This window comes from Camelus dromedarius, chromosome 4, assembly GCF_036321535.1.
Source record: "Camelus dromedarius isolate mCamDro1 chromosome 4, mCamDro1.pat, whole genome shotgun sequence".
Taxonomy (NCBI): domain Eukaryota; kingdom Metazoa; phylum Chordata; class Mammalia; order Artiodactyla; family Camelidae; genus Camelus; species Camelus dromedarius.
In genome coordinates this window covers 65,879,075-65,901,076 of record NC_087439.1, presented here as the reverse complement: position 1 = coordinate 65,901,076, position 22,002 = coordinate 65,879,075, and the positions used below count along the sequence as shown (strand labels likewise).

General features: G+C 37.4%; 1 protein-coding gene across 8 annotated transcripts in view; it reads left to right on the top strand.

Annotated features, from left to right (window-relative positions):
* PIKFYVE (phosphoinositide kinase, FYVE-type zinc finger containing) overlaps window positions 1-7,578 on the top strand; it is a 73,181-nt gene extending 65,603 nt beyond the window's left edge. For all 8 annotated transcript variants that reach the window (XM_031451898.2, XM_064485043.1, XM_031451901.2 and 5 more), the window contains 5 exons: window positions 615-718; window positions 1,796-1,924; window positions 3,010-3,271; window positions 3,675-3,749; window positions 4,300-7,578. In XM_031451898.2, coding sequence (XP_031307758.2) covers window positions 615-718; window positions 1,796-1,924; window positions 3,010-3,271; window positions 3,675-3,749; window positions 4,300-4,415 — 686 coding nt within the window. In that variant the 3' untranslated portion in view covers window positions 4,416-7,578. The remainder of the gene's footprint in view (window positions 1-614; window positions 719-1,795; window positions 1,925-3,009; window positions 3,272-3,674; window positions 3,750-4,299) is intronic.
* Window positions 7,579-22,002: the final 14,424 nt, after the last annotated feature.

Below are 22,002 nucleotides of genomic sequence, written 5' to 3'. Positions count from 1 at the left end.
GAAATAAGAATATTTAAAAGCGTATACATGTATATGGTGTGTAATTAGAGACAAACACTGATCAAATCCTTACTAAATTCTTTCAAGTCCTGAGTTTTCCAAATGTAAATAGTAACAGAGAACTCCTGGAAAGCCCCAAAGGGTTACCTCAGAGCTAATGATTTTAAATAGAAATATTTAACCTAAAAATAGGAAGGCCAAGTTCTTAACCTACAAAGGTTTACGTGACCATTTGTACTTCATATTCCATTCTCCATACGTGCTGAAAGCGAAAATATTTGAGAAAATACAGCAGAAAAGATGTTGCTTGATAAGAACTTTTATAACCTTTGCTTACTGGATTGTTCACAAAGAAGTTTTAAAAAGTAGCTCATCTAGCTATGGATTTAGATGTGGTACTGTCAAAAGTTTCTTAACTGTATAAATCCTCAGAAGCCCTTTCAGACCTTCAATTACTTGAGAACTGTGTTCTGATCACAGTTTTTTCAGTGATATCAGAAAATATCCCTTGAAAACATGAAGCAAACTAATCTCTTGGGATCTTTGGAATGATTTATTGTAGATTACCTTAGTAAATATTGCCATTGAATAAACATGAACTTTTTGCCTTTTAGATGATAGATTCATTTTGAAGCAAATGCCTCGTCTGGAAGTCCAGTCTTTCCTCGACTTTGCACCACACTACTTCAATTATATTACAAATGCTGTTCAGCAAAAGGTAGAAATCCAAAACTGTGGTCTGTGATTAATTTACTGGGCTCTTTCACATCCAGAGAGTCCTAATGGCAGTTTTCTCTGTGGTAATATGTGAACAGGACAGGACTAGACCTCTGCTGTGCTACTGACATGTGACAGAATGCAGGGATTTCAGACTCTTTTTTTCCTCCCTTTACCAGTGAGAAGCCAAGAGATCTCAAGCAAGTTGCATTTAATTAAGAACATTAAGACCAGATGCAAATAGATGCACATAACAATTGATAATTTGTAAGTTTTGTTGAGAAATGAGGGCATGGATCCCTTAAGTTGAAAGAGAGGGAGCCAGTGGCCCAAGTGGCCCAAGTAACCCTCCCCATAAGAGTATGAAGGAACCACATAGATTTTTCCCCCCTCCATTTATGGGATTATTGCCTATTATTGGAGAATTTATGTCATAATAAAATTTATGAATTTGAGAAATTATGAAGGATTACCCTTTGGCAGAATGTTAAAGATATAATATTTTTATTTACATTGCTGCTTTACTTGCTTCTGAGATTCAAAGGTTTGAGTTTCTTTAGGGTTCTCTGACTCATAATATTAATAGAAAATCATTTTTGGATATTACAAGAATAATCCACATATTGATATTAAATTATAAATAATTCTTTTTTTAATAATCCTTTAAAAAATTGAAGTATGGTTGATTTACAATATTATATTAGTTTCAGGTGTATAGCATAGTGACTTAGTATTTTTGCAGGTTATACTCCATTATAAGTGATTACAAGATGCTGGCTATTATTCTCTGTGTGTACAGTGTATCCTTATTGCTTATCTATTTTATACAGAGTATTTTGTTAATCTCATACCCTAATTTGTCCCTCTCCCACTCCCTCTCCCCTTTGGTAACCACAAGCTTGTTTTCTGTATCTGAGTCTATTTCTCTTCTGCATATACATTCATTTGTATTACTTTTTAGATTCCACATATAAATGATATACACAGTGTTTCTCTTCCTCTAATTTTTTTTCACTAGGCATAATATTCATTAATAATCCTTTTCGATAAGAGTTTACTTTTATCTTTTCTTGATTAGAGGCCCACTGCATTGGCCAAGATTCTTGGAGTTTACAGAATTGGTTACAAGAATTCTCAGAACAACACTGAGAAGAAGTTAGATCTCCTTGTCATGGAAAATCTTTTCTATGGGAGAAAGATGGCACAGGTCAGTATGCTGGACTACGCAAAGCACTTAGCTCTGGAATGCTTTGTACTTCTGGTTCCTGAAATATGAATCAGAGAATAACATGTTATTTGTTGGTGAATATTAAACTTTGGTTACTAGGCAAAATTTAACTTTTGAGTTAGTGAACCCTGTAGAAAAGAAGAAAGAGGAATATTTTAGACTGGTCCTAGAATTTCACATATCCAATATCCTAGAAACCCAGAATTGTAGAATAAGAAGGCAGATTCAACATACCAAGTTTTAGAGATGAAGAAACTGAGGCTCAGAGAAATTGAGTACTTTATCAAAGTTACACAGCTATTCCTAGAGCTCAGGTTGGTCTAGATTCTGGAACAGTACTCTTCAGTGTGCTGGTCCTTGAACTGTTTTTTCTGTGGTGAGATAAGGAGCTTGTACTAGAATGTAATTTAATGCACTGCTTTCTTCATCGAGTATGTCTTGCTATGGGGAAAACATCTGCTGAAGTAAACTGCCTTTTTAATGATGTAATTGATTTCCATTCTGACACCAGCCTCTTCTGTCATCGTGACTGGCAGTGGTCTGTCAAATACACTTCAGGCCGCACTGGTCTGGTACCCAAGTCCCCTGACCTTTGAGTGCATTGCTTTTCCTACTGCCCAGAAATTCCTAGAGATATGCTGTTGCTTCTACATTGTTCTAAGTAATTGTACAGTTTTGATATCAAAATTTGAAGTTTCTAAGGCTGTTTGCATCTGTTTTTTAAACTGCTTTATGATTTAACAATATATTTTTGGAGTTACTTGTTATTGTTTCTTAGAGTTGATTAAATGGGTCAGTGTATTTCCAAAATGTTTCAGTAATTGTGGAGCTAGGTGTTAATTTCATATGGTACGATTTTGTCACCATGTGTTTTATGCTTTATACAATTGTAATGCTTGAATTTAATGACTTATGTTATATAAGTTATGATTAAGTTTTTAAATTTCAAAGTCTTTATAAGGGTAGTGGCTACAAGGAAGCTTTCTGTCCTTTAAATTTAATTACATTCATTAACCACTTGTAGCAACTCAGAAATGAATGACAGAGCACTTTTTTTCTGCCAGGTTTTTGATTTGAAGGGTTCACTTAGGAATCGAAATGTAAAAACTGACACCGGGAAAGAGAGTTGTGATGTAGTCCTGCTGGATGAAAATCTCTTAAAGATGGTTCGAGACAACCCTCTGTATATCCGTTCTCATTCCAAAGCTGTGCTGAGAGCCTCGATCCGTAGCGACTCCCACTTCCTTTCTAGCCACCTCATTATAGACTATTCTTTGCTAGTTGGGCGAGATGATACCAGCAATGAGCTGGTAGTTGGAATTATAGGTAAGTCGACCTTATGTATAGTTCATGATTGAAGCAAGAGTAAAATTTGAAGATTATACTGAATCTGGTCTAGTAATACCTTATTGAATATTTTCACAGACTTTGATTTAAAATTTAAAAAAAAGTAGTTTTTATATTCTGATACCTTCTATTCAGTTTCCTCATTTCCATTTTCATAATCTTTACCAAAAATGTCTATATTCAAAAGTCATTTAAAGATGGAGCCCTGTGAGGTTGTTATGAAGATGAAATGAATTAACATGGTAAAAACCTTAGGCCAGCACGTGACATACTGTCAGCATCTGCAGTATTGTTAACTGTTGTAGAAATAATAGTGACTGTGTTGTCATCTGATTTTATTAATTAAGACAGCTTTTACTACTAATCTCGCCCCCTGCAACAGATTATATCCGAACATTTACGTGGGACAAAAAGCTTGAGATGGTTGTGAAATCAACAGGAATTTTAGGAGGACAAGGTGAGCAGAATTTTTGTTCTGTTTACTCTTTAAACTGTTCTTATATCTTCCTCATCAGTTAACATATAGCAAATGGATACCTTTTTAAAAATTGTAAAATGTAAGTGGCTGTCTTTGATTTTATCAGCATTTCCAAGATGATCAAATAATAAAAGGAATTGTTTAGGTAGGGAAATACGGAGTTTTAAATTTGTGTTAAGATGCTAGAGGTGCTCAAAATGAAAAGGTTAAAAAAAAAAAAAAAAAAAAGCCAGAGGTTCTGAGTAAGAGGTTGTCTCGAGTTAACACTTGAAATCTAAGTTCTCTGAGCACTGCTAGTGCCATTTGTGCTTTCAGACATTTCTCATCTGTAGGCAGGAGCGTCTTTTGAAGGAAAAAACTCCTACCAGGAAGGACCTGTCCCTTGTCGTGTGGCACAGTGAACACCCTTCTTCCTTCTTGAGGCCACTGTGGTGTATGTGTTTGTTTACAGGGAGAACAGCCATTGAAGTCAGCTATCTGATCAGTTATGTAACAGCTTCCTTTTCCCTTTTCTCTTTCATAATCTTAGGTAAAATGCCGACTGTGGTCTCTCCAGAGTTGTACAGGACTAGATTTTGTGAAGCAATGGACAAGTATTTCCTGATGGTACCAGACCACTGGACAGGCTTGGGTCTGAACTGCTGAAATGAAGCACGTGTTTTGAAATGGACCATGAAGAAAAGGGGCCTGGAACTAAGGACCAAAATAAGCTACATGTTTTATTTCTTCACCACATTCACCACTGTTCACCGAGGCCTTCAGTTCTGCGGCTGTGTAGGCTGTCTGTAGCCGAAGGGTTAAGACTCCATGGATTTGTATTTTGGGTTTTGATACCTACAGATTAGCTATCCGTAGGCTGGGAAGTTGCATGAACATTTTTTTTTTCCACTTAAGTGGAGATCTAGACACATTTCAAAGGACTAAGGACAAATGTATGGATGGAGATGAGATAGGGTGAAAACGGGGGTGTCATATTTCTTAACAAGCATGTTAAGAAAACAGTGTCTCCTAGATTGTGACTCTCCTGGCATCACATTGGACATGTTCTTACCTAGAAAGCATTTGTAGAGCTGGTCAATTTGTTTTGTGTCTCATGTAGCAATTTAACGTTGCCTATTACCAGAATTTCTGAAACCTTAAAAAAATTCTGAATTATTCTATTAATGGCCAGTTAAACAGATTGACACAATCTGTTCTTTTTTATTGAGGACTTGGGACTTACATTGGGAATCCCACCCTGTGCTTTGTCTTGCCCTGTTCTTGACTATGTTTTGATGTTTTTCAAGTTCTGTCTCTACTTGTCTGTGGGTGACAGGAGGCTACCGCCACTAACGTTAAGCCTTTTCGTGGAGTTGTTTTTTAAGCTTGTTTACAACTTTTGTGCAAATAATATGTTAAACTGCACTTGTCTGCACATGCTCAGTTTCTAGGTTTTTCTCCCACTTTCAGGGTAACATTAAAACGAGTCTACAATGACTAAATCCCCAAAGGGATAATTATTAATGGTTTTTTTTTTTTAATATAAAAAATAAATTAGGCCTGAGCCAAGAAGCTGGGTGAGGGAAGTGCTTGCTTGTTTTTTGTTGAGGTAAAGTGTCTTTTTCAATATAATAGCAATTTATGTGGCATCTGTAAAATGAAGACGTTCCCAGTATGGACATCCCTGTTTTCTAACTTTCTGTACCAGTTTCTAGGCCAGTTCTGACTACTGAGAAATGTTAAGATATAAGCTATTCTTAGTAAGAAACTTGTTTAATAGAATTTTTGTTTGTTTAAAAGGTGATCGGAAGTACTAAACTGTCTTTGAGGAAACAACGTAACCCTGAATATTTTCTGTTGGCTTGTTTCCATAATAAGGGTAGTTTGGGGATTTATAAAGTTTTAAGGGTTCCACTCTTTCCAGGCCTCCTATAGTAGCATATATCTATTGCAGTTTTCACTTAATAAGAAAAAAATCTGGATACATTCTAGTTACAGAGATTAAGTATGTGAAATAGGAACATTTGGGGAAGTTTGCTTGAGAAAGTGAAAGTATTAGTTTGGTATTTGGTGCTTATTCAAAACATTGTTTTTTGCTAGAAACAAGTTGACCAAGGACTCATAACCGATCTGATGATAAGCACTTCCCCTGACATGTGGTGTGCCTTTTGAAAACACCCAAAACACTGATAATTTTAGTTTTGACATCAAAGACCAGAAAGGAGTTGTACCAGGCTGAACGATGTGGAACATTATTCACTTCTCCTGTGTCCAGGAACAGTGGCTTTTGCATCTCATTTTGGATACAAACATGCTTTGCGTCTCTTTTATTTTTTCTGTCATGATGCTTAGGGTCATTTATCCTGTCCATTTCCCGCACCCTTAGTCAGGAGCACTTCCAAGAGCTAGTGTCTTCCACTTGCTGTAATCAGGTTGTTTCTTGGTTTTAATCTCAGTACCATGAGTATAGCTTGAATGCTCCGCTGGAATAGCTGTTGACAATAATGTGTCATGTTAATTTTGTTTTCCCCACCCATGACTTGAAGAACCACTTTTTTTTTTTTTTAAAGTACTGCTGCTGCTTAGGTAATTTTGTGGCTGAAAAAATTCCAATTTGATATAATCTGAAGCAATACTTGTTGCCTTGCAAGGGTAATCTGTCCTTTTAAAACTGTCTTAATGAAGGGGAAATACAAAATTTAACTTGTTGTGACTGGTAGAACTCTGTCCTTGGCCCCTTGCTGCTCTTGTTGAGGCCATGACCATGTATATAATACGGCTTTTCAAATATTTTGTTCAGTGCTGAGCACTGAATGACTGTTTACCTCTCTTGAATTCCCCTTTGAGGCCTGGAGGACCTTGATGCTGAAAAGAATGGGGAAGAAATCTTAATACTTTCTTCCTTAGAATAAAAAATGAACTCTGAGAATAATTGATAGTAGCACAAGAAAGCTATAGTGAACCTGTTGCATTGTATAAAAATCTTTATAAATGAGAAGCGTTTGATGCCATCAGAACTTTATCTCAAAATAAAAAGGATTTACTTTTTTCTTACCCAAGCCTAAGAAAATAAGGGAATAAGCTGTTGCAAGCCCTTTTGTAGTCTACTGAATATTTTTAATTTATAGATATTCAAGTTTTCCTACAGAATGTCCTGCGTACAAGTTTTTCCTTGATCCAGCAGTGAGTGGTTTTCTAACTTTGGCTTCTATTGGGTATTGTAAATAGTAAGGTTGGATTGGTTTTTGTGGCATCAGCTTCTCCTTGGCTTTTTAACCCATTAGCAGTGGGGTTGTATAAAACTGCCGAGGAAAGTAATCTACCTGTAGTAAGTTTGTTTAGCTAGCGGAGTGAAAACCCTTGTGAATGAGCCTGGTGGTAAAACAGACCAGGCCATTCATCATTCCTCAAGTGTTAACATACTGACTTAAGCAGTATTCAAACCATCTAGTGCAAGGCCTTTTTTGTTCGTTTTTGTAACACAGGTGCAGTTGTATAATAGAAAAATAAAAATTACAATCATGAGCAGTTTTATTATTGCTGCTGTGCTGGTTTTGTAAAAAAAAAATAATGTACATTATGTCTTTGACAGGTTTAATTTCCACTAGAGAAATAACATTGTAAATCAGGATAGCCTCTTTTAATTTAATATGGAAAATGCAATTAACAATATGGGAAATACCTAATGTATTATATTGTATATATTTCTCTACTTTGGTTCCAGCCGTTTTGTATGATTGACATGTTATTTAAGAGATAAAGCTGCCCTGACCTTTTGGAGACTTATACTGTAAAAAGAAGACTTACAATAAACTGAGAATCAACTTCATTTTGTCTTGAATCTGCTTGAGGAAGTTAACAACAAGGGGAGATGGGAGTTTGGTGCGCAAGCCTGGCCCCTCGCCCAGCAGTGTTGCCTACTGTTGGTTCTCTCCCACTGCTTTTTCCGTCTGGAGAATTTAAGTCTTTCTCTAGTAAATAACTCTTCTCTTTAAGTCTCAGAAAGTGGGTGCTACATCTGTTGGTTCGCTTTGGCCAGTCTGGGCCTGGCGTTTTCTGTCCTCAGTACATCTCCAGAACTTTTTCATGTGGCAAAACCTGATACCATACCCTGTAAACAACAACTCTTTCCCTGCCTCACCCCAGTCCCTGGTAACCAACCACCAGTCTACTTTGCATTACCATGTGTTTGACTACTGGAGATGCTTCATTATAAGTGGAGTGATGCAGTATTTGTCCTTTTGTGACTGGCTTATGTCACTTAGCATAATGTCCTTGAGGTTCATCCATGTTGTAGCATTTTCTTCCTTTTTTTAGGGCTGAATGATATTCCACCGTATATATGTACCACATTTTCTCTTTGTCATTCTTCATCAGTGGACATTTGGATTGCTTTCACCTCCCGGCTATTATTAATAATGCCTCTATGAACATGGGAGTATAAATATGTCTTCATATTTAAAAATTCTTTTGAGTGAATACAGAGAAGGGGGATTGCTGGATCATATGGTGATTCTATTTTTTTTAATATTCTGAGGAAACGCCATACTGTTTTCCATAGTAGTTATTTGTGATTTTACCTGTTTGAGTCTTCTCTCTTTTTTCCCTTAGTTAATCTAGCTAAAGCGTTGTTAATTTTGTTGATCTTTCCAAAAAACCAACTTTTAGTTTCATTGGATTTTTTTTTCTATTGTTGATCTATTCTCTATTTTGTTTATCTCCGCTCTAATCTTTATTACTTCGTTCTATCTCCTAACTTGGGGTTTGGTTTGCTCTTCTTTTTTAGTTCCTTGAGGTATAATGTTATTAATTTGAGATCTTTTTTAATGTACACATTTACATCTATGAACTTCCCTCTAGTTCTGGTTCCACTGTAGCCCACAAGTTTTGGTATGTTGTGTTTACATTTTCATTGGTCTCAAGATTTTTTCTAATCTCTTGTGATTTCTTCTTTGATCTTTTGCTTGTTCAAGAGTGTGTTGTTTAATTTTCACATATTTGTAAATTACTAGTTTCCTACCGCTATTGATTTGTAGTTTCATTCCATTGTGGTTGGTAAAGATACTTGGTATGATTTCAATCTTCTTAACAAGTTATGCCCCCAAAGAAAACTTTTGTTCTGCACATGTATTCTGATGTCTTAGGCTAAAACAAAAGAGAAGAAAGATGAGGCAGAGATCACAGTAAAGTGTTTTGAAACTGACAGTCATGAGTGAGATGTATGAATACATCACCAGTTGCTGTCCTGGGAATTTTATCTGATGTCTTCACCTATTGAAAGAAGTTAAAATTTTTAATTAAAAATTATATCTTTTCCTGATTTGTTAGATTGAAAATAAAATCTGTAAAGAGATCATTTTACTATAGTAAATGTACTTTAAAACATCCTTGGAGTTAAGTGTCTCAAATTTGGCCCTGTTGGTTGTTTGCTGGTTATTACTTAAAAATTTTCAAATTTGCCAGAATTTGTGTGACAGGGTAGACAACTTTTAACCATATAAATTCTCACCTTTAGGACATTGTTTGCACTTAAACGACTCTTAGCAAGGTGCCCTAAAAGCTGATCCCATTCTTGTTGTTGTTGGAGGAAGATTCTTTCAGGGAGATTGCTGGGGTCAAGAATGGACCAAAATGATGCAGCCATTAAGGAAAATAGTATGGAGATCCCCTAAAAAACTGGAAATAGACTTACCTATGATCCAGCAATCCCACTGCTGGGCATATATCCAGAGAGAACTCTAATTCGAAATATGCACCCCAAAGTTCACAGCAGCACTATTTACAACAGTCAAGACATGGAAACAACCTAAATGTCCATCAACAGATGACTGGATAAATAAGTTGCAGTGTACACACACACACACACACACACACACACACACACACACACAATGCCATACTACTGAGCCATAAAAAAGAATAAAATAATGCCATTTGCAGCAACATGGATGGACCTGGAGATCATCATACTGAGAGAAGTAAGCCAGAAAAAGAAAAATACCATATGATATCACTTACATGTGGAATCTAAAAAAAAGACACAAATGAACTTACTTACAAAACAGAAACAGACTCACAGAAAACAAACTTACAATTACTGGGGTTGGGGGTCGGGGGGGGAAGAGGATGGGGATGGATAAACTGGGAGTTAGGAATTTGCAGATACTAACTATTATATATTAATTAGATAAACAAAAAGGTCCTAGTGTATAGCACAGGGAAATACAGTATCTTATAAAGGCCTATAATGAAAAAATATGAAAAGGAATGTATATATACACACATACATATATATAAAACTGAATCATTATGCTGTACACCAGAAATTATCACAACATTGTAAATCATTGTAAATACCTAAAAAAAAAAAAAAAAAAAAAAAAAAGGCCCCAAATGAGGTTGCAGTGGTGATCTGTAGCCAGAAGAGGGCTCTGAAGCACTCGATCCTAAAATTTCAAAATCTGCTTGGCAGAGCAGTATAAAGCTCTAGAAGTCCCAGTGGGTCTAGGGGAACCCAAGTCCCAAAAATCTTTGCCAGAGTCCTAAGTGTCTAATAAGCTGTTCTTTGACAAGAGTCTATTAGAGTATGTAGTTTTCAGATGGAGGTTTAAGTTGGAAATAATTTAATATTTTCTACTCAGAATGTCATTCTTTTTTCAAATGAAGGCAGCACTAAAAGCTTTTCATTTGAAGGAGCACATGCTTGATATGTTTGCTACCCTTACACACTGAAACAGTAGAGTCAAGGCTGTACAAGTGAGTGACTGTTGGAAGGACATTAGGAAAAACTAGAGAAATCTCAATGAAGTGTGGACTTTAATTAATAATGTTCCAATATTGGTTCATTAATTGTGACAACTGCACCTTACTAAATATAAGATAAGCAATAGTAGGAGAATAGTAGCAATTGTGGGCTATCTGGAAACTATATTATCTTTTAAATTCTTCTGAAACAAACTAACAAAAAACAAAAAGTGGGTGGTTATACTGTAGATAGGAAGAGCCCTACCTTAAAGTTACTGACTTTAGTGAGATTAAGCTGGAGTAGGTCTTCTTTTGATCTCACTGTCCTAGTGAAATATTTTTCTCTTTACCCAATTGCTCTACATTTAGAAGCTAAACAAGTGAAATGATGCACAGCTGGGTTCTGCAGCCATGGATCTGGCTGGCCAACTGCAAGGGATTTGAGCAGCTGTGGATTTTGGCATCCGTGGGGGCCCTGGAACCAAGTCCTCACAGATGACAAGGGACGACTGTACCGCCATTTCTGATGACTCCTTTCCTGGCCTTGGATAGTTTCTTCCCCTCTGTCAGATCAGCGCTCTGCTGGATACCCAGCCTCTGCGGGTCTCTATCTGTACAGCTCTCTCCTGGCCAGTACTCTGTCCTTCACACTCGGCCGTGGCCTCCCTGGATTCTCAGCTCTGTCTCCTCACCCCAAGGAGTAGAACAGGATCCTCCCCGGTTCTCCCTCCCACCTTGGCCTAGAAACCTTCCAGGTGTAACTTGGGACAAATAGGACTCACCTGGTTTGTTTCCTGTCTCTCCAGGAATACTGTCCTTTATTGACTGATACTTCCTATCTTGAAAACTGCAGTTTTGTGTATTTTCCCTGGTTCTCTTGATTGTTTCAGGCCCGAGGGAAAATCTAGTCCCTATTATCTCACCTTGCCCAGAAGCAGAAATGCAAGTCAGATGAAATTTTATAAAGATTATATTTAAATGCTGTATTAGATTATTGATAGTGTTTTCTCTGTCCAAGTACAAGGTAGTTCTCTATTCATGACTGTTTTAAAAGTGATTTTTTAAAAATCCAATCTCGTCTCCTAATGGAAGTCCTGTCATCTGCAACAAATTAGAAAAGACAAGCACAACAGGGACGAGAAACTTTTTGTTAGTTCAATATGCAAAAATATGCCTTGAGGTACCCCCAGCTAGTTGTGGCCCTAAACACAGGTGCATATTGTCTCCTGAACAGAGCACGCTTTGGGGACAAAAGAGCCCAGGGCCAGACCCCTGGTGTTGCTACCACCATCTTTGCCTTTTAGCTTCTCGTGTTGAAAGAGCAGCCAAGTGTCAGGACTGTTAAGAATGTCTGGGTATAACTGGTTGCCCTGTAGCTTACTGGCAGCAGAACTTGGTAGGTACTTCTAGATTTTTCCACATAGAATTTGATGGTCATTTCTGCTACTACCTTGCCACTTCATCTAGGAGTAACCTATCTGGCAGCTCCAGCCCCCTAGACTCTCATGGTCTTTGTCCTCTCCAGCGATGCCACTTAGAGCACCAAACTACAGCCTTGTATTGCTAAAGAGCTACTCCTTCGGTGAGTGCAGCTCAGGCTGCTTACAGAAAAGCACGCCTCGGGGTTCTAGAAGTGATTCCTTTAGTAACCTCTGTTGTGACTGGGCTCATCTCTGTTGTACTGGACTCCTGTTGTTTCTTTTCCATGTTCAGCTCTAAATGCCCAGAAGCAAAAATTACAAGGATTACTCTTAATTTCAGAAGACTGCTTTTTCCCTCTGCCCATTAGAAGTGAATACAGTTGTCGGTGACATTGAAGAAACTGGATGAGAGGACTCTGAGAAATCCAAGCCCTCTGACTATGATGGAAGGTAGACAGACCTTCACTGCCTGAATCCACGCTGGGAAGCTGCTGTTTGGCACATTCTGTCCGGCTGCCACAGGAGTGCGCTTTTTGCCTGCTACTTCTCAGCAACGTGGTGTGTGCTGTTCTCCATACTGTATCAGCAACACGTTATGCTCCATCCTGGTGGTAATAAACCATCTAGCGAACAGAGGGTTTTCCTGAAATAAATCAACCCATGGTTGTTTTGCTTCATGTGATTTTGATTCTCAATTCCTGTTTGATTTAGTAACATTTCCCAAGCTGCTGTGTCTATGGTACACAAATTCACAGGGAAAATTATCATAGCTGGGTGATTGTAAAACAGTTTTTCTTTTGTTTTGCTTCCAATCAAGTTTAATTAACCAGAGAACCTAGGTTGTGTATACCTGAAGCTGTTTTTGAATAATTAATCTATGTAGCAACACATGAATAAACTGATGATTTTTGAAACTTTTGTGCTTAAATAATCATAAAAATTAGATTTACAAGTTTTAATTTTGATAATTATATTTGCTACAACTTACTAATTCAAAAAATCGCAAACTAAAAGCTATTATTCCAGAACAATATGTACATATATGTATGAATGAAGAATTTTATTATTTTCAGGGCAGCAACAAAATATCGTTTTTAGAATAGGATGAATTCAGAATTCACGCAAATATTAGTTTTACAGTTCATGTGAAGCTTCATGGCTCCTCAGATTACTCAGTATTACAATCTCATCTATTTACATTTATATAATATTTCCAGTCTTGTGTGAACTAGATGAATTTATCTCTCATCTCATCTGTATTACTCTCAACCTCATCCTGAAGGAGGAGTGCCTTCTCCTCTCTAAGATTATCTCCTCTCTTCTTTTTTATTCTTGATTCCTTATTCTCCTGCCTCCTGCTGGATCTTTCTCCCAAAAGTTGCCTGTATTTTTCCTCTGCTATTAGCTTCTTCTGTTATTTACTCTTTCCTTTCCACATGCTGGTTATTTGAAGTTCCAAACACAATCACAGCTTTCTCTTTCAACCTTCCCTAATGCTGTGATCCTCTCCTCCCTCTTCCTTCTGCAGCAGAATTTGACAAGGCCTATGCCACATTCATCCCTACCTCCCACTAACCTGACTAACCTCACCCAATGCAATTTGCTTTCTGCACCCCCCCACCCCCTCATCGCTCCTTTGATGGTCACTTGTGGTTTAGCATACTTGTGAAATCTAATGGTCTAAATACAAGTTGGTTACTAATTAAATTGAAAAGACATTTATTTTTAAAAACAACTGAATCCAGGCAATACCTTCACTCATTCAATCAACAAACATGTCTGGAACATGAACTCTTGGCTAGGTCTTGGTGCTGCAGAGGTGAAAGACACAACTCCCAGCTTCAAGGAGCTGACAGTTCAGTGGTGGCAATGGCTATAAGACAAATAACCATAAGATGTGAGTAAAGACTGATAAACATCTATTTTAGTTGATGAAAGTAAACATTATTTTCTGACTGAGAATGCTTATTCAATTAGCACCATGACAAATATGCCAATTGGAAGAATGCTGTTTAAGGAAATTTAGAAATTTGGTTTTTTACGTTTTTAATTTTAGAGAATCATGCTAGTGACAAAAATATTTTCTTCTTTTATTTTTAAGATGTAAACTTGATACAGTCTTCTTGGTAGAGTGATGCATCCTCCCCTGTGAACATCAAGAAAGTTTAACTTAAGAACCTAATTTTAAGCATCCCTGTCGGAACGTGCTGAATGGCTCTGGGAGGGGGTTTCTCTCAGTTAAGGCAGAAGGATAACTCTAAACCCTTGTGAGACAATCACGTGAAATCCCACCTAAAACCATATTCTTAATAGTTTGAAATTGCTCTACGAAGGCAGAGACCTCTCCTTACTCACTTTTGTGTCCTCCGTAACAGTTCTTTGCAGACAAAGCCATGGCACTCTAGGGACAGAGTGCTACTTATTTTAGCGACGGTTTCTTCCGTGTTTCGTCATGTGACTTGGTTATCAGGAAGCTTACTGATTGATCCAACCCCTCTCTATGCCCAAAGCAACTATCCGCATAGGCCAGATGCAGAGAGCCCACCAGCCAGTCAGGTGATCTGATTTGAGTCCAGTAGAAATGCTCCACATTGGATGGTGCCTGTTTGGTCCAGGCAGATTCTCCTTCTGGGTTATTTTGATTTCCAGGAAAGGCAGTAGATGCTGGGACTGTGTGTCAGTCAGTCAGCAGACACACAGCAGGAGGAGAGGCTGAGAGGGGAGCTGAGTCATGAGTGTGGGGGCTCATTAGAGTAAGGGGTAAGAGAGAGCTGGCTTCTGAGGGGTTGACTAGATGCCCGCATCTTCAGCATGTCTTTAAGTTGCCTGAGTTGACACTTTCTCATTTAATAGGAATGACTTTTCTAGCTCTCCATGAAGCCTAGATAAGTTCTAAGGTTTCCTTTGTTTCCTGCACATATATAACAAGTGCCCATTGGGTGACCTTGTGAGAATCTAACATGATATTTAGGTGCTAATAATTCTAAAAGGAATCATTAATGCTTCGTCATATCACACATTGTAACAGTATGCCAAATTTACCAGACTATTAACGTTTAGTCTTATGTTGTCTTATGTTTTTCAATCACTAATGCTTGCATTTTTGCCGAGATAACGTAGGATTCAATGATATTGCTTAAAACGCTATGCTTTTCAATGTAAACCAGCACATTAAAAAGTATTATAAAGGCAACCAACCAAGGAAGCTTGAGAAGAAATTTTATAATCCGTATTAGTTTAGAATAGTTCTTATTTAAATCAAAATACCTGCTGTTGTATTTTAATGTCTTTTGTATGTATAAATAAAATTAGGACTGGCAAGTATGTGATTTTCATCAAGTAGGCTTTGTTTGATTGGAGACTAAATATTTTTGTAATACTTGTCCTTGTTTGAAGTTGAAATTTCATGTTGCCACAGGAATTGATCAGCAGAAGCTCATTTACAATCTGTAAATTGATTTGGAAGAGGACCCAGGGGGTTTGAGGTATTATTTTTACTTGCTCCCCAGCCCACACAGGCAATTAAGTAAAAATAAGAAAAAAGAAAACACTCATCTGAATCATCTACTAAAATCTAGGTTCCACTTGATGACATAGCATTTTATTTCTTGATTCATAATATCTAGTAAGTGCCTTGGTCGTAGTCACGTATGTGAGCTCTTTCCCCTGCAGTACCCAGTGCCCCTGCCACGTTCGCCTGTTAAGGCTCGCACTCCCCCTCCTTTAATGCAAAATGCCTCTTTCACGTATCTAAAGGACATTTGATAGATGACTGCCTTTAGCACCTAGTGCCTCCCCCTTCCCTCAGGGATTTGAGAACATATGCTTTTTTTTCTTTGTTTCCCCAATGTGCTGTCTATGCATATAAAACCAGAATTCAGATTCAAATGGGGGAGAATCTCAGTTTCTCAGACATGTTTGATCTTATAGACAGAGCTGGTATCCTTCCTTAGTACCTAAGACTGACTTGAGCTCTAATGGAATCCAGATCTGTTTTAGTTTAATTTAATTTAGTTATAAAGCCAACTCAGTGGCCATGCCATTCAATGGTTTCCAGGTGGCACTGAATTTACAGGGCATCTGACAATGTGTGTGCTTTTCCTAGTTCCCACTGCTCTGTGCGTTTAAAGCATTTAGCAAATATTTAAAAATGATCAATCCAGACCTTTCATTGAAATGTCATTATGAGTAAAAAAGTATAAGTATACATATAGAAAATATAATGGCCTCTTCATGAAAGTTCAAGAATTTCATAAGGACATGGAAAAATACAGGAAGGCAAGAAAGTAGTTAAATTATTTAAGGATTGTTGTGGATTTGTATTAGGTGCCTAGGAATTTAAGCCTGAATTCACAGGCAAGCATCTATTGCTAAATTAAGATTATGGAAGTTCTAAACAGCCTAATCTATGATTCTGTAAATTTTATGATTTTTATTTGTTTGTTTGTTTTCTTTTTTGACCCATTTTTTTTGGCAGATTTTCACTTACTGAAAATAATGACTCATATAAAGAAGACTCTTTATTCCAGCGAAAAATTATGTCTGTTTCAATAAAATTCAGTAGCTACTTCCTCTCAAACAGGAGTAATGCCAGAAGTACGTTACAGAGATACCTGCTTTCAGCTATGCCCTTTGGATTCTAATTAGTTGTTACTCGTACAAAGGATGTAAAAAGCTTCTTTGATACAGTTGTGAATTTTGTTCTGACAAACTGTCAGCCCTCACAAGCCCTGCGTTGTTTCTGTCTTAAATTAGAGGTAAAATCCTGGCCTATTCATATTAATCAAAGTGTAGAATCATTTTGTTTTTCCCCCCATGGAAAACGATTTTACATTCATTTCCAGTTTGTTTGCTAACATAACATTATAGACCCGTAGAACCTGTCTCTAGTGATTTCTTCATTTTCTAATCAGGTGTGTGTTTATATCCAGACAAAAGAGAAATTACTAAAGACAAATTCTGCGGATCTATAATTCTATGCTAGCAAACATGTTGGAAGTGAATGTAAAATTGTTTTCCAGGAAAAAAAAAAGTCTTGTTTAACTCATGACATCTAACTGAAGACCATATTTCACTCTGTCTCAGCCCAATCTTGAAATGAGAGTTTGGTCTCCATAGACGCTCTCTCAAAATATGTTTAGTAATAATCATACAGCCCCCAGTTTTACAAAGTCAGCACCATAGACAATTGATTGCACATATTAAATATTCAAGTATTTTAGTAACATAAGACATACATGAATGGTATTATTAAGATCACTGTGATGAAAATATTCAGAAAAATGTGGTTTGCTTAATAGTGAGTTACTTAAAAAAGATATTTCTGTGCAGGGAGGGTATAGCACAGTGGTAGAGTGCATGCCTAGCATGCACAAGGTCCTAGGTTCAATTCCCAGTACCTCTGTTAAAAATAAATGAATAATTAAAATAAATATTACCTCCCCCAGTAAAAATTAATAATTAAAACAAAGATATTTTATTTTTTGACTACTTTTTCCCTAAGCTAAACTTGGGATAAAATCCTTCCCTTTGTTTCCTTCTTACCTTCCTTCCTTCTTTTTTCTTTCTTTCCTTAATTTTTAATTTTTTGGGGGGAATAGCTCTTTTGATGCCGTATATCTGTAACCTTAGAGAATCAAATAGCTTCCCCATCAATGTAGGAATTGTCCAGGTAACACATGGAGGGTGCGGATGGAGCAGCTACATGGGAAACTTGGGTTGGAAAATTGCCCATCCCACCTCACTGCTGAGTCTGAGCTCCTCCACCCCTCACCAAATAGATGCCTTCTTCAGGCTTTAGGTCCTTTTCTGCTGTAGTTATTGAACTAGACAGAGGCACAAAGAATTTAAGCTATTTCTGGGAAGTTTCAATGTTCCTCTGTACTTACAGATCCCTGGATGGCCATACAGGTCACCCCCCGCTGCCAACTCAACTTGGTGTTTATCAGGCCAGCATTGACCAGTACGTTCTATTATTCTCTGAGGTTTATTTTGTGCTGTTAGTGGACCCTGGGCCATAAAGCTGGGCCTTCATTGATTCCACTCCAAGCTCCTTGCTCTGCCTTCCCATTACTGCCCCGCTGGGAGACCTGGGGCTCTGCCTTATCATTATTACTGGTCCGTTCTGCCTAGGAATCGCACCTGGGCACCAACTCTTTCTGTTTCATCCTAATGGGCAGATCTAGGGCTGGCTCAAACCCTCAGTTTTGGTGCCAAGCCTTTTTACAGTAAAACTGTTATGTTCTCTAGAAATCATCAGTGAGAAAGCTACTCCAAGGGAAGTAATTAGAGATTGTAAGGTGCTAAATATTTTTCTTTCTTTGGCTGTGTGATTTGGCTGTAAAGCAAGGAAGATTTTCCTTTTATTATTTGTTCAACGTATACCAATTGATTCTTAGGCTTTGTGGAGAAATTTTTTAAAGAGCGTGGATATGACATAGAGTGTATTTGTGTTGGTTCAAAACCTGGGGAGCTCCCTAGGTAAAATCTGAAACTGGTCCATGGACATGGAGGGAAAGAAGAAACTGAAGAGACAGACCACTCCAGATTGGTAGGTGGCAGCTTTAATAAGCAAAGGAACTTACATACGAGGCTTGTCCCTGGGCAGCCACAGGACAAGTAGATCTCTGCCCGTGCCTGCCAGAATCTTAAAAGTTGATTTAGAGGCTTTACCTAAGTTCAGTGTCCCACTGGTCTCAACAACACATTACTCTGTCAAGGCTGTGTCCTTAAAAATGACTCCTGCTATGGTAACAGGGAGCAGAACGCACGTTCCAAGGACAGGGATGGGGTGGGAGCCTCTCACTGTTCAGGTGCAGCTTATATGTCAACTGGCAGTTGCACCCTCTTGATGCCCTCCTCCGGCAATTTTGCGCGTGGCTGCTAGGCTGAGATTTAGGGGAGTGGTGATATAGCCAAGGAGCAGTAATAACTTTGTCAGGGACCCCAAGGCACTTTAGAAAATGTAAAGAATTCCTTAATTTTTCTGATAGAATTGTTGCAAAATGTAGAATTGCTTAAATGTTGAAATAAGATGCTTGTGAAACTCATACACCATTCAGTGACAACTCAAATGGCTCTCTGAAGTTTGATTTATTCTGGCCATATTGTGCAGCATAGAAAAACATGGTTATTTTTAGCCTCTTTATCTAATTTCTTCAGGCTTATAAACAATCCCAGGAAAACAATCTAGAAATACAACATCCACTGAAGTAATGAATGGGGACCATTTTGATTGCTAATAGCTGAACTTAAAGTCTGAGTGTGAGGGATGGGGTTGATGTCCCACAGTGAAAACAGTTTACCGTCACTCTCCTGCTGAGACTGGGGGGACCATCCCCATCCCACAGTGAGCATCAGTGGGGATCTACATGGTCTGGTCAGCACAGATCTCCATGCTGAGGGTCTAGTGGCCAAAATAACAGTCTGCAAGGAGCCCTTGGAGGGTGGGACATGGGGAAAGATCAGGATTTTTGCTCTAGTTAGGACTCTCCATGTGGAAGCCAGGAGTAGGGGATAAATGTTTCCACTTAACATTTATTTTGGAAAAGAAGATATCTATGCAAAAAATAGCTAAGTACCCAAACAAGAGAACACACGTAGCACAGAAGACAAGGACGATAGCAGTTTAGCAAAGTGGGAGGTCATTGTAGACCAGACTGGTTAGAGCAGGTTTCTTGGGGTGGGGGCAGGTATTGACCAGGCCTTTAAGGATTTGATTTAGTGGAAAGAGACAGGGTGAACATCTCAAGCCCCAAACAGGCTGTGCCAGTGGATTTGAGGAGATTCAAGTATTTGTGTCAGAAAACCCAGAAAGAATAGGGCATGGTAATATGGAGACATCCAGGACCGCATGGAGGCTGACTGGGGATTCTGGAGATTTGGAAAGAGATGTAATTAAAGCTTTTAAAATCTGAACTTTGGTTAGCGGGATGCGTAAATCTTAAACATCCTACTGTTGTATTCTCTCTCCCACAAGGAATAGCACCCCTGGTGGTAATTTGGTGTAAAAATGAATGTTGATTCAGTGCTGCTGCTGAATGATAGTTTCTTTTAACAAACACACAAATACACACACGTACACATATGTACACACACACACACACACACATTTTTCTTTTGATAATTTTTGTATCAGATAGATGAATTATAATTTAAACTAAAAAATTATATAGTCCCATAGAACAATGAAGCATGTTGGTAATAACCCCCAAAAGGAGAGATTATTGTTATATATTTATAGCAAACTGATTCCATTTCAGTGCTTTGGATTGAAATAAGAGACCATAAGCAAAAATAACACGAATGTTTGGGAAGCACTCATCCCCCTTCCACTGCTCCCTTCTTGGAACAGAAATAAAAGTCTTGTGCTCTAAAATATTGGCTAGACTTTTCCATTTGCATGGAATACCATTTCCATCCTTTCACTCTCAATCTATATGTGTCTTTCTCCCTACAGTGGGTCTCTTGTATGTAGCATATTGAAGATTCTTGCTTTATTATCCAATCTGACACTCTATGTCTTTTGATTGGAGCATTTAGTCCATTTACAGTAATTAATGATAGATGTGTGTTTATTGCCATTTTCCTCTTTGTTCCTTTCTTCTTCCTTTTGTGGTTTGGTAATTTTCCTTTGTATTATCATGGATTTTATTTAGTTTTTTGTGACTCTTTTGTAAGTTTTTGGCTTGTGGTTACCCTTTTCTGTAAGTCTATTAGCCCATTACTATATCTCGAACCCATCCTACCGAAAACAAAAAATTTAAAAAAGAAAGAAAAAAAAAAAAACCTCTATATTTTCTTGCTTCCCTCTCCCACTCTTAATGATTTAGATGTCTTCTTTTACAATTTTGTGTTTCAGTACCGATTTCAGACAAAATAGACTTTAGAACAAAGGCCATAAAGAAAAAGGACATTTTATAATGATTAAAGGAGTGATACAAGTTGAGGATATTACACTTGTTAATATATATGCAGCCAGTATAGGAGCACCTAAATATATAAAACAATTACTAACAGAGATAAAGGGGGATATTGATGGGAATACAATCATAGTTGGAGATTTTAACACCACATTAACATCATTAGACATCTTCCAGACAGAAAATAAATAAGGCAACAGAGAAACTAAATAATACAATAGAAAAATTAGATTTGGTGGATATTTTCAGAGCATTACAGTCCCCCAAAATAGGATATACATTCTTTTCAAGTGCACATGGAACATTTTCTAGGATTGATCATGTACTTGGGCACAAATGGAGACAGCCTAAATGTCCAGCAACGGATGACTGGATAAAGAAGATGTGGTATATTTATACAATGGAATACTACTCAGCCATAAAAACTGACAACATAACTCAATTTGCAGCAACATGGATGCTCCTGGAGAATGTCATTCTAAGTGAAGTAAGCCAGAAGGAGAAAGAAAAATACCGTATGAGATCGCTCATATGTGGAATCTAAAACAAACAAACAAACAAACAAATAAAGCATAAATACAAAACAGAAACAGACTCATAGACATAGAATACAAACTTGTGGTTGATAAGGGGGTGGAGGGTGGGAAGGGATAGATGGGATTTCAAAATTGTAGAATAGATAAACAAGATTTTACTGTATAGCACAGGGAAATATACACAAGATCTTATGGTAGCTCACAGAAAAAAATGTGACAATGAATATATATATGTTCATGTATAACTGAAAAATTGTGCTCTACACTAGAATTTGACACAACATTGTAAAATGATTATAAATCAATAAAAAAATGTTAAAAAAATATTGGCTAGAGAAGTTGTACTTGTCATTCTCCAAGTTACAGTTGTTACCTGATAGGGGTAATAAAACTTTTGTTTAGTACTTTAAAAAAAATACAGGAATATGATCTGTTCCAAGAAACTGTGTCCTTCAATTTAATTGTACACAAGCTATGATCATTTTTAAATATTGAGTAAAGGATATGAATAGGTCATTTAAAAAACAAGCAGTAAAAGTGGTTAATAAACACCTAAGAAAATGTTCCCTCACTAATATTCAAAGAAATGCAGATGAAAATAACAAGATGCAATTTTGCCTCTCAAATTAGC